This window comes from Terrapene carolina, unplaced genomic scaffold, assembly GCF_002925995.2.
Source record: "Terrapene carolina triunguis isolate 2854851 unplaced genomic scaffold, T_m_triunguis-2.0 Scaffold62, whole genome shotgun sequence".
NCBI classification, from domain to species: Eukaryota; Metazoa; Chordata; order Testudines; family Emydidae; genus Terrapene; species Terrapene triunguis.
In genome coordinates this window covers 15320223-15334343 of record NW_020664413.1, presented here as the reverse complement: position 1 = coordinate 15334343, position 14121 = coordinate 15320223, and the positions used below count along the sequence as shown (strand labels likewise).

The window sequence follows — 14121 nt, the reverse complement described above, 5'->3', positions numbered from 1 at the left end:
ATAGCAGGTTTTACCTCTGGGGAATCTGAGAAGTCAGATAATCAGCAAATGATTTTGAGACAAACCCACAAAATACTTTTTGTGTGTTTGCTAGTGGGTGGGTTGCACAGCCCCATTGATTTCTGTGCAGATCATCAACAATCATTCTTCATGTACCCACGGGTGGCTTAACTCTACGTGGCAGAATTAAACCCGGGTATTTCTCCTGGGCAAAGAGGGATGCAGTATTTTGAAGCCCCACACAGGAGGTGACATCCCCTGCACAGTTTGTAACCTGTCTCTGCTGGGGTTTCCTATGTGGCAACACATGGGAAGGGGCCTCGGAAAAGGTAGGCAGTGGGGAAATGCTGCTAGGGAGCGTTGGTCGGGCTAACACCCTAGAAGCAGGCTCCAGACAGTAGGCTGGAGTAAACTGCATAGAATATCTCTGCAGCCAGTGTGAGGTTTCCATCCCCTCTCCAGAGATCCCTAGTGCCCAGTTGAAAAAGTGCGGCTGGGTGCTTGGGTCTAAGTTTTCCTTAAGATATGGATCAACATTGTGACATTGGAGTTATAGTGCACAATGGAATTGCTGATTGATCCATAGATCTGACCTTCGCTTGTCACCCTGCTACACTTGAGTCCTTTCAGGCAAGTGCTGACCCACATTCTCTGCTCCAGGATCCGCATGATCATTTAATTTTTCCCTTTCTGATCTTTAAAATCTTGCCACCTGTTATCTGGTGCTACAGGTGACCTTCAGTGCTGTGTATGGTGCATGTGTGGACAGGAACTGAGCATTACAACAGAGGAAATGGATTCAAAGGAAAGGCAGTGGGTTTCCAGAATTTGAAGGAAAAGCATCATTTCCCAGCTGAGGGAAGAATAGTTCTGGTATTGAGGAATAATGCAGTGGGTGTTGTAAGCATAAACACCTTAAAGATTGTGAGACACTCGAGTACTACAATACTGAGATAGATATTTGTAGTATCACTTTTTTAATACCTATTAGTTCTACCATTAGGAATGTGCATAATGATATACTTCAGGTTTTGTTAATTATGACACAACATGCCTACTGATCATTTTACTATTTTGATTTAATATAACCAGGAATTGCTACTTTACATAAATTTTCTTATGTTAATTTCCTGTTAATACTTTTTTTCACCTTTCTGTGAATGGCATTAGTGTTGGAAGAGTTTACTGCATCTTTGTTGGTAATGTGCCAAAATTTTACTCTTGCTCTTGAGCAAAAAGTCCAGAGTTAGAGGCATATAAACTTCCAAGGTTTAGCTCTTAAAAGGAAAAGTTTGAGAGGCAACATTGCTATGTTTGGAATGTTGTTTTAAATTGTCAGTTCCCATGAAGCATTTTTCCTCTTCAGTAAACTCAGTATTTAAACTTCATTATAGCAGCTAGGGCTCAGTTTTAATTTCTTTGATTATTTGTGAAAGCCATGTAAAGAGGGGCTTTGGTGTTTGTGCTTCCCCAGATGAGAAATACTGTCCCATATAAGTTAATAGATGAGAGTTTTTAGCAGGGGTTTTCACTCAGAGAATTAAAGCTTTAGGATTTCACTACACCTCAAATAGATATCATTGCCTCATCATTTTAGAAGGCACCAAATATATAACTTGGACAGCTTTAGAACCACTTAAAATAAGCACTATCGTGGTAATGTATCCAGGGAAAATAACTTCATAATTCATCCAGTGATACCTCTGTAACTAAAGATATTTCAGCATGTTTCCAATGGTCTCAGGGCAAGGTTTTCTCATTGTGTGGTGACCTCTTTTGTATTCTCTGTGCTGGCTACAGTACGCTCTAGATAAGAACTGGCACTGCTGGAGACAGGCACTTTGGTTACTTCTGACTAGAATTTCCCACTCTGAGCTGCTACCTCATCAGGTTCATGCACCTTTGCGGGTCAATACGTTGTTAACGCTATTAACGGGCAAGCATATTGGAAGCAAGAGGCCTGTTTCTCCACCGTGTGATGAAAAATAAAGGCAGTTAGGCAATGCCAGTGGGTAGCAGCTGTTCTAAATTAAAAAAAAAAACTGAGAAGAGTGGTTACACTTTTTGTGAGAATAAATGTGGCTGCAGTTTATTTGTTCACACAAGTGCCACTACAGTTGCAATCCTTTCTTATTTTTGAAGTTCATATTGACTATAACACAGAGATGTCATGTCCTTCAAAGAAGACTGCCACCTGTATTGTATAACTTGTGCAGAGATTTTGAGTCAAAGTCTGCCTGAACCCTACTGAAGTCCACTTTGTAACAGAATCCCATGTTCCCTTAAATGGCCAACAAAAGGAAGTCCTATGCCAATATCTGAAATTGGTATTCAAATATACTTTCAGCCAATCTGTACCATCAGGCCAGTTTACGGCCTTATGTTTGGGAGATGCTTTGTCCAAAATACTATGTAATCAACAAACACTTCAGTCCTGCTACTGGAGGGAGATCAGTACAAAAAATGGATTCAATATGTTATATTCAGCATACTTGTGTGCTGCTAAATGTACCAATTGCTAGGTATACTCATGTGGTTCAGAATATGTGCCAGTTTTGTTCCATGTACCAAATACTTTAAGGTTCGAAGTTCCATTGGAATATCAACAGTGTAAAGAAAAGTCACCGCATTCTGCTACAGCACAGAAATCGTAGAAGAGTTGAGCAATGAAAGGGTTACAGACACTGACGAAAGCCATTCCTTAAAATATAATTTCTTTTGTTTGTTTTTTTTCATTTGCTATTGTTTGCAATTGTTATTAAAATGTATTTGCATATTACTTTTTTCATTTTTAATTGGGCAAGCATTGATTCTCCCTGTCCTTGTAATTGTGGTGGAATATCCACCAAGATGGCTAATGTTTATTTCATGTATTGTGCACCACCAGCATCAAAGATGCCACTGCAGTTCTGAGAATAAAGCATTCATTAGGTTATGTTCCTTCAGCTATCCTTCAGGCTCTGCTGCAGCAATAGAGCATAAAACAGTTCTTACATAAACAGTGGGTCTAGTAAAGTGCTTTATTTTGATTAATATTTTGCTAGCAGAATGGGGACTGCAAAGAGAACAAACTTTTAGGATCTGCACTTAGGCCTGAGTCCAGCAAAGCACTTAAGCACATGCTTAATTTCAAGCTATGCTTGAAGTGCTTTGCTGGCGTCTTAGATGCTGAGGTGATAGACATTCTAAAAATCTTAGAGTGTAACAATGCCCATTAGACTATAACAGTTTTAAAGTAGATAAAATTATTGGGCTAAATTACTCAGCTTCTCTTTAAAAAGTTATCATAGGTCCCTTCAGTTACAAAACTGCATCATCAAAATTAGACAGCTGAAATATTGTATGGTATGGAATCATGCTGGGTATATAAAAAACCCACATACTTGGTTTCATAGTTTATCAGACCTCTGTTCACTCTGTTCTGAACTGTGATTTGGGCTTTGTGGCCACCTAAGGGAGTAAAGTAGGGTGACCAGATGTCCCAATATTTCGGGGTATTTCAGGGTGTGTCCTAAGATCGGTCAGGATGCAAATTGTCCCGATATCCGCCGGCAGGGACTGACTCCACTTTTTTTTTTTTCCCCTCTCTCCTCCCCCCCCCCCCCACCTCCCCATGTGTCCCGATTTTTTCTTTCCCTCATCTGGTCACCCTAGAGTAAAGGGGAGTGAGAATCATTTTTACAACCCTGTGCAAGCCCTTGGAAGTGGGTGTAGGTGGGCTACAGTGGCGCTCTGTCCGCTTCTATAGGTATCTGGGCGAAAGGTAAAGGTTGATGAACCTGCAACCTTTGGCTAATTGACCTGGACCTTTCAGCTCAGGCACAAGGGCTTCATGCTTTAAGAACCAGAGATCCCAAGTACAATCTCAGCTGCAGACAACCCATCCAGGGTCATCAGGTTTCAAGTGGTAGCCTTTATTGGCAATTGAACTGGGTGAACCTGTAAAACTTGGGATGAGCTTCCCCAGCCAAGGCTGTAGCAGGCTCATCAACCTCTTTCTATGGCCAAACCACCTCTAGAGTAGCTAGTCCAGAGCTGGTGGACAGGAAGAGGAATGGAAAGTGAAGAGCCTTGGTGCCCCCCACTTCCCCATGCAAAAGCCAGTACAGCTGAGCCAGCATGGGCAGTGGTATACTTTGCTCTTGGTACTACTCCAGAGCAAACAGAAGCAGGGAGGGGAGTGGATTTTGGAGGAGTATCTCCAAGGCATAATGCCTCCTTGGTCTACTCCTATAATGATGTAGCTTACAAAGCACCCCATGGTATATTAGGGCTTTGCTTAAAGACACAGTCCAGTTCTATGAAAACATAATTAATGTTTTCTGATTCAGTTTATGACCATATCAATACAATAAAACACACTGCTGCTAAGGTCTAACTGACATTGCACTCCAAAAGTATATGTACTGTAACTAATATGTCTGATTTCATGCATTTAAATATTATCTTTTGATGATCAAATAATCAGGGAAATGGTGTAGTATCTTTTTTTCTGATTTATTTGTGCTATTTTGAAAATTTTACTCATTTGTCTCTTCTGAAGCCTCCTATTCCATAAAGCATTTTCAAGAGTTTCACTGCATTTTTCCTCAAACCTCCTATTTTCTCCTGTGCTGTAGGATCTGAGGGAAGAATGTGTAAAGCTGAAAACAAGAGTTTTTGATTTGGAACAACAGAATCGAATGCTAAGTGTGCTTTTTCAACAAAGGGTCAAACCAGCTTCCGACCTCCTTCTCCAGGTAGGAAGAAACCTTTGCCTCTGGAATCTGCTAAATTTAGATTCGATACATTTAAATAATATTAATCTTCTTAAGATAATGTTAGCACGCAAGAAGTGACAACTGATAGACATAATATATTAGAAGAAAATTGGTTATCTATCATCTGATAGCATTGAAATTGAAAGTGTACACCACCAAACTTTGGCTGCACGTTATGTGCAGATGTGGAGAGAGAAGTATATCTGAGGAATAAGTTACTTTTTGAGGTGCCTCCTCAGGATGATAAATGGGATGACATATGGGTTCATTATTCCTTTTGGGGGGCAAAAATTGTGGTCACATAATTCCATAATATTCCATTTGATAGTAAACAAAGCATAATTTTCTATGAGAAAGAAATCAGTCTGTTTAGCTTTCTCCATGTTTGTTATAGTGATTCAATATATTACATAGACCCAGAACAATATTTTATTTACCTTTTCTGGGACAAGACAGTCAAGAAGTCAGATGTAGAGTGACCTGCCTCCAACTCTTCCCTGTTATCCTGGAAAAATCAGGAAGGCTGCAGATTTTCTTTTGATGTGGCATTTCCCTTAACATGAAATTACATTTATCTTCCCTATTATTCTTTGTTCCCCTTCCCATTAGAAGTGTCTAGCAGCACCTCTGTGTTAGCCAGAAAATCTGACCATGAGCTGGGTTGAAATTAAATGAAGGTAACTTTAAATTGAGATTGAGAAGCTTCTTAAAGAAGATCCAAATTCTGCCCTTTATGTGTATACAATTCTCACTGAGATCAAAGAAAGGTACATGAGAGTGCAGAATTTGGCCTATGTAAGAGCATGAATGAAACTCTTATGGAAATCACCAGGTGTTCCACACATGTATATGATGGTGAAATTTGGCCCTTAGGATGTCATATATCTTCTCAAAGGAACTGGTGTCAGTCCTATGACTAAAGTTATTTGAAACTGGACTGCATCAAGTGCTATGGAATATACTGAAGAGAATGAACCTGCCTTGGTAGCAGGAAGGAGTAGATGATCTAGTAAGTCTTTTTATTTCTAGCTTGTATGAATTTGTAACATTTATCATTGTTGCCTCTCCATGGTTTAGCAGGCAGGCTCTTCATATCTGCAGAATTTTTCTGACTTCACTTGCTTAGTCTTTATTGGCCAAGTGAGAAGGGGTACCACTGTTATTCCTAAACTCCATGTCTCCCATCTGACAGCAAAATGTACTGCTGATGTGCAACTGAACTAGGTCATCAACATATTTTGAGACCTTGGGAAAAATCAAGGGAAGAGTGTCACTGTATTTCAGACAATGAAGGACTTCTGATAAAGATGATCAGTGTCAAATACTATTTTTTTGCAGAAAAACAGAACAGTAAATTTGTGAATTACCAAAATTTAACTCATCTTCTAAATTAATTTGCCCAATGGAATCTAATTCATCATCTGAGACTTTAAGATTTTCAAAAAGATATTTCCAAATGATATTACTGAATTCTGTTAGATTAGGCAACTAATAATATGTCTGCCATAGGGGTTGCCACATTAGTGGACACTTTGGCTTATACTCTTAAACCCAGATTCAGAAAAGCTCTTAAGTACTTGCTTAAGTTACCCCATTCAGGAATGTACTCAAGTGTGTACTTAAATACATGCCTGAATCACGTTTTCTTGAGTTGGAGCCAAACACCATCATTATTTGAAAGGGCGGTTGCTTAAATGTTCTGATGGTCCCTTCTACATACACAGGCAACCAGGAGACCACAACTCTCTCAAAACCTGTGGAGTTGACACTTTGCAGCTTCCATGTGGAATCTCTGCACATTTAGCTGCACATGGATGTTCTAAGGCAGTGGTTCCCGTTGATAAATTGTATAATCAATTCCTTGACCACATTTTGGTTCATTATGAAATATACTCAATAGACCAAATAACCAATGTCAGTCAGTTGTATTGCTATAAGCCAATAATAATATAGTACAGGAAATAGTTTTTATACGATACCAGTCTCTGGAAAGCTGTCTTGTGCAGCGTTGTCACATTCACCTTACATGGACAAAGTTACACATTTCAGCTGGTAGTATTTATCGGATGATTTTACAAGTTACACATTTCTTTACATGTCACTAAAATTCAACCCATCAGTTTGTCCCAGTTCATTAACTTGTTGTTCTGTTCCTTTCCTTATCTTTGTTTTGGATACTAGCATTCCAGGTACTGGTGTTTGAAGGTACCTTCTAGGTTTGTACCAGGTTAGAACAATCATATCTTGTCATCTTCCTTTGGGATATTCCAGTACTGGCCATCTTCCTTTGGGATATTCCAGTACTGTGGGAATAACTGTATCTCTTGCTAGGGTAAAATACACACATGTCCTTATCCTGACAACTTTGCTATCTGCTTAAGCCAAAGCTTACTTCAACTAATGCACGATGTTATGGGATATCAGCATAAGTGAATAGGCAGGATTATAGTAAAGATACAGGCCAGTTTAGGCTGTATAACTCCTATAATATTTGTGCTTAATGCTATTTCTGCTTAATGCATAGTAATATATATATATATGGTGTGAATAATATACATATGACTAATATGATATATGTACAGGCTAGCCGGCATATATTGGTCAACATTCCAAAACATTTTATTAAGGCGACCTACCCAACTGCATTTTGTGTTTTTTTGTGACCCACCATAATGTACATGCATTCTCCACCCTGATACCGCAACCCAAATCCTTGCCCAATGCAGAGGGGAGACATTGGGGAGATAGGTAGGGGATGGTGGAGAGTGATCTGCTGCCTATGACCCATTTGGAACCTTCGCATGACCCACTGGTAGGTCGAGAACCACCCTTTGGGAAACACTGTCCTAAGGCAGGGTGTGTGATCCATGTGTTTTAGAATGGAGTCCCAAATCCACCTTCATTTACTAAGCACTATTCCCCAGTTGAATTATTCTTATTCTCTAAAGATATATTTGAGTTTAGAGAAATTATATAATCAATAAGTGTCTTCGCTTTACACATTGTGTACACATTTATACATTCTGAAAAGCATCTAAATGACTTAGGAACATGAGTCCTATAACTTAGGGATGGGATTTTCAAAGGAGACTAACTCTGAGAGTTTTGAAAATCCCAGCCTAGGCTCACAAGCCCTATTCAAAGTCAGTTGTACTTGTGCTACTCATTTACTTACACATGTGTGAACATATCATCATTTGTTTATTGTTGCTTTATACAATGCAGTACAATGTTATTTTCATACAAATCTCATCCTAAAATTATTTGTACAATTAAATAGTTACAAATTTGAAAGAAGTGAGTGCAGGGGAAGAACAAAATTGAGTTAATCTTAGTTGTTTTCTTCTGTAGTTATCATGTATACCATTATCACCAGTGACTTGATTGCATGTTACCAGCAGATTATTCTGCAACCAGACATTAGTAAATTCTTTTACTTAAATTTAAATGTACTTTAAAAACTATATATGAATTTCTTGGCATACCAAATTCGAATTAAAGTATGGATTTCTTCCATTTCAGTGGTGTTGAAATCTTGCATCAGTGAGCTTAAATGCTTTTCAAAATAATGAATCACCAGTATCGTAGGTTATTTTAGTGCATTTGACTTTAAACAAAGCCTTCACAATCTGTTTGGTTTCTGCTTATAAACAAGAGGAGAATATAACTCACTATGATCATTTAAGGATGTGATACAAGTGATTTAAATTTGAGTGCAGAACATGTTCCTTATATAATACCGAATGCACTGTGCTGTTTTTCCTCATGTTTCATACGCAGATCAGAAAGAAAAACTGATTACTCCAGATTTAGTAAATTTCATGCAAGGGAGGTTAAAAGACAACTTTAAGAAGGCTTCATTGTAAAACAGTTATTAAGTATTACATTTTCATGAATTTTGGATAAATATAAGTATCCATTAAATCCTAGGGACTGATAGTACTGAACAAGAAATTACTGTGTTTATCTGGGGGATTTGATTATGCAGATTGCTACATTAATTCTTTGACACTAGAAATTTCGGTGCGTCCATTGCTGGCAGTATATGTCACACGGGGGAAATCTCATTCCTATCTTGAAAAGATTAAGTAACCCAAACACTGACATAAAAGACCAGAGTTTCCAGGAGCCGGAGGTAATTCAGTCTCTGCTCCATCACCTCTTTATGTTGGAGGTGAGTTTGCTTTGAGACTCTCTGGAGACACGCTTTCTTGTTGCTGGAAGTCATGTATATAGTTGGCATTAGATGTAGGCTAAATAAGCAAGTGCCTAGGGCACGTAATTTTTGCTGTTATCTAACCATCCTTCTCCTTGACCCATTGGGACAGATTTGTGGAAGAGATCTCCCCTTTTAGAGATGCCTTCACCTCAATGCCACCGGAAAAGCAGCAACAGCCAAGGCCAGGATCCGTGGCACTAATGGAGCTCCTGACCAGTTGACCCCCACTCCTTTACCTGCGGGAGGGTGGTGGTTGAGGGGAAATAATGTACCTGCCCCTTTGGGAAGTGTGTAGAAAGAAAGATCAGGAGCTCAGTTTTAGCTAGCCATGTTACATATAAACTGTCAGTGAGCCACACACCAGGAAGGAATGTTAGGCAGGCTTGGATGAAAAGGAGCAATCAAGGAGGACAAGGCCAGTGCAGAGAAACTAAATGAGGTGAGAGGCAGATATGTGAGTGTTTGGTATAAAGATGGTAGCTGAAGACACGTGAATGTATGAGATAGAGTGCAGAGGGTGAAGACCAAGAAGGAAGCCCATGCCTGCTGAATTGCCCAAGATGACACAGGATATCTGTAATATGGGAACAACATTTTAATTCTTGGTGTTACAGTATTTCTCTCTGCCTCATTATTTGTCTTTCTAAATTAGTATACATTCTGTTTTGAAAGGAAACATTTTATTTCTAAAATTGCCTAAAAATGAACTTTGTTTCTCCATCCTTCAGCTGCTGCTCCCCAACACACACTTGCTTAGTCTTTATTGGCCAAGTGAGAAGGGGTACCACTGTTATTCCTAAACTCCATGTCTCCGATCTGACAGCAAAATGTACTGCTGATGTGCAACTGAACTAGGTCATCAACATATTTTGAGACCTTGGGAAAAATCAAAGGAAGAGTGTCACTGTATTTCAGACAATGAAGGACTTCTGATAAAGATGATCAGTGTCAAATATTATTTTTTTGCAGAAAAACAGAACAGTAAATTTTGACTTTGTCCGTTCAGATTGTTTATTTTTTTCTCTTGAAACAGAGAAATAAGTTCAGTGCTTTCTCTTCCCATCATTGCCCTCCCCCGCCCTTACAGGTGAAAATAGAATTACAGACACTGGGCTTGATTCTGATCTCATGTTGTACACGTCTTTTACCGCAGAGTAACTCCACTAATTTCATTGGAGTTATTCCTGATTTAACCCACTGTACATGAGAGAAAAAGCCAGTCTATTGAAAAATTCTTTATAGAAGATATAGTGCCAAATTCTGCCCTCAGTTACACTCATACAATTGCACAAATGTAACTGAGGGCAGGATTTGGCCTGCCATATATACCAAAGCCATTCTATAATAGCTTGTATACTACCATGAAAATCAAGTAAAGGCCTAAATAAATAACAATTTTACATTAGAAGGTGCATATCTAAAAATTTGTTAGCTGAATTCTCTCAAGAATGTTGTTTTATCTCTTCGTAAACAGAGTTACTATCATTGATATTATTAAAGCACTTTGAGATCCTTGGGTGAAAGGCGTTAAATAAGTGCAAAGTGGTAGTAGTCGTGTTTATTGATTTGATTTATTTCATTAAATAGTGATATTTGCATAGAGTATGGGAAGTATAAAATAATATTACTAATCATAAGACCGAGGGCATCTCTGCTCCCAGACTCTCTTTTCATTGTCATTTTATTACTCTCGCTCCAAATATCACTTTAGCAACTATAGAACAAAGCAGGAAGACTTTTGAAACATCCACTTATGCCTTGTGTACATCTGTCTGGATTAGTATAATTCATTTTCCATGGATCTCCTGTATTGCTTAATTGTGTACCTACAATTTGTCCATACTGCTATGTCCAGATTGCTAAATTCTCAGCTTAATGTAGGTAATAACTATTTTTGTATTGACTTCTTTAACAATTCAAAGAGTGTGCTCTAAAATATGTATTTGAAGGGAAATACACTTACTTAGATGGAAATAGTTATCAACTTAGCAGAAAGGGGCAAATTGCTCCAACAACATTGTTATATATGTGAAGAAAGATAGGACAATTAATTGTTTAAGACCTGACAGAAGTGTATAAAATGAATGGCCCAGAATCTGACCTTACATTCAGACATCTTGAGATATCATGATGTTCTGAATACAGATGGTTAAAAGAGCCGTTATGCTGGCTTCTACCAGTTGAATATGCAGAATTTGTAGATATTTCTAAAAGTAAGCAGTTGAGGAGGAGAAAACAAACCCAAAGATCATCTTATATTGCTAGTAAGGGATGTCAACAGTTAACCATTCATTTAAATAACTGTACCAATATGTGCTGAAAGCTGCATAATTCAGACTGGATATCATGCCAACTATCTAGACCCCACCTCATGCATATCTGCACTCTAAAGGCATGTTTAGGAACAAGATCAATAACTTTAAGTTTCAACCATTTCAAGGCTCTGAACTTCCTGCAGTATAACCCCGCAGTTCACCTCTCTCTGCTGTGAAAACCAACTATTTATTCCTTCCCTTTGTTTCCTATCTTTCAACTATTCACTGATCCATGAGAAGAACTTCCCTTTTATCCATGACTGCTTACTTTGCTTAAGAGTCTTTGGTGTGGGACTTAGTCAAAGGCTTTCTAAAAGTCCAAATACACTAGGTCCACTGGATCACCCATGTCCACGTGTTTGTTGACCTCCTCAAAGAATTCTAATAGATTGGTAAGGCCTCTTCTCTCATGGCTACTTGGTTTCCTTGGAAGCCTTTGCCAAGGGACCTTGTTAAGGCTTTCTGAAAATCCAAGTACACTTTATCAACTTGATCATCTGGTCCTAGTGACTTATTACGGTTTAGTTTATTATTTTTTTCCCTAAAACCTCTTCTATTGACACATCAGTTTGGGCTAGTACTTCAGCTTTGTCACCCAAAAAGAATCTCTCTGATGTTGGTATCTCCCCCACATCACCTGCAGTGAAGACTGATGCAAAGAATTCATTTAGCTTCTCTGTATTGGCCATGTCTTTCTTGAGTGCACCTTTAACACGTTTGTAGTCTAGTGGCCCCAATGCCTGTTTGGCAGACTTCCTGCTTCTGATGTACTTAACAAGAATCACTCTTAGCTTTTGCATCTTTGGCAAGTTGCTTAAATTCATTTTTGACTTTCTTTATTGTACTTTTACATTTTACTTGCCAGAGTTTGTGCTCCATCCTATTTTCCTCATTCGGATTTGACTTGCAAATTTTAAAGGATGCCTTTTTGCCACTAGCAGCTTCCATTATTTTGCTGTTTAACCAGGGTGGCATTTTGTAGTCCTACTGTCTTTTTTGATTTGGGCTATACATTTAGTCTGAGTCCCTATTATGGTGTTTTTCAGTGCTCTCCATGCTGCTTGCAGCATTTTACCTTTGTGACTGCTCTTTTTAATTTCTGTCTACGTAGCATCTTCATTCTTGTACAGTTACCCTTTTTAAAGTTCAATGTTACTGTGGTGGGTTTAGCTGGTATTTTCCCTTCTACAAGGATGCTAAATGTAATTACATTATGGTCACTATTACCAAGTGGTTCAACTATAGTTACCTCTTAGACCAGATCCTGTGCTCTACTTAGGACTAAATTAAGAATTTCTCTTCTCTTGTGGGTTCCAGGACAAGCTTCTCCAAGAATAAATCATTCATGGTATCTGTAAATTTTATCTCTGCATCATGCCCTTAGATGACATTTACCCAGTAAATATAAGAATAGTTGAAATCACCCTTTATTGTTGTGTTTTCTGGTTCTGTAGCCTCTCTCACCTCCCTTAGTACTTCGCAATCACCGTCACCATCCTGGGCAGGTGGTTGGTAGTATATTTCTGCTGCTGTACTCTTATTATTGAAGCATAGAATTTCTATCCCTAGAGATTTGTTATAGAGTTTGATTCATTTAAGATTTTCACCTTATTTGACTATGCTTTGTTAAAACATATAATATCACTCCCACACCAGCAGTACCTACTGTGTCATTCCTATATATTTTGTGCCCAAGTATTACCATGTCCCATTGATTATCCTTATTTCCGCAATGACTGTTATATCAAAATCCTCATTTAATGCTAAGCTCTCTAGTTCACCCGCTTAGTATTTAGATTTCTTGCATTTATATATAAGCACTTGTGCATTTTGTCCATATTTAGTTGCTTGCTTTCATGTGTTATGTTTAAATGGGACTCTTTTACGGCCTGGTCTACACTACCCCCCCACTTCGGACTAAGGTACGCAAATTCAGCTACGTTAATAACGTAGCTGAATTCGAAGTACCTTAGTTCGAACTTACCGCGGGTCCAGACGCGGCAGGAAGGCTCCCCCGTCGATGCCGCGTACTCCGCTCGCCGAGCTGGAGTACCGGCGTCGACGGCGAGCACTTCCGGGATCGATCCGGGGCACTTCCGGGATCGATTTATCGCGTTTTAACCAGATGCGATAAATCGATCCCAGAACATCGATTGCCTGCCGCCGGACCCTACGGTAAGTGTAGACGTACCCTACATGTGATTGTTCCTCGTTAGCTCTTACCTGTACTTTACCTACTTATTTCCTATCTTCTCTACTATATTGTGTTCCCCCCTTTAATAAATTCATCCCCAAGGGATGTCTGTGCCCAAAGCAGGTGGTCCTCCTCACCTGTCAATTTTCCCCCAGTCCCCGTAATCTCTAATCCTCTGTAATCTTTTTTATTTTATGTGCAAGCAGTCTGATGGACTAACTGACCTAACAGGCTGCTAAAAGTTAACACCTTTCACCCAAGGATCTCAAAGTGCTTTAATAACATCAAAGCAAGAGAATATCATGACTTCATCTGGAAGGTGGGTCCCAACTATAGGATTGTTTCCCTCCGCTCCAGCTTGATGGTCTCCTGCCTTGAGACTTTCAACCTCCTTAGCAGTACAGCCCACTGATCAGATGAACAGCTGACCAATTCAATCCTAAAAGATCACTCAGATAAAAAGGAACAGATTAGAGAGTCAATGACCAATTTCTCCTTTGGCGGTATCCTGGAAATTTGAACCCAGTGAATCTTGCTCACGGGCTTAAAATTAAGTACTTGGTTAAGTGCTTTGCTGGATCAGAGTCATATTCATGTTGATATAGGCATATTCTCAGTATTAGGAAAATCTTC

At 39.0% G+C, this 14121-nt stretch overlaps 1 protein-coding gene across 1 annotated transcript in view; it reads left to right on the top strand.

The window, feature by feature from the left end:
• NCKAP5 (NCK associated protein 5) overlaps nucleotides 1-14121 on the top strand; it is a 408903-nt gene that overhangs the window by 273363 nt on the left and 121419 nt on the right. Inside the window, exon 8 of the mRNA XM_026647423.1 lies at nucleotides 4620-4739. Within this exon, the coding sequence (XP_026503208.1) occupies nucleotides 4620-4739 (120 nt within the window). The remainder of the gene's footprint in view (nucleotides 1-4619; nucleotides 4740-14121) is intronic.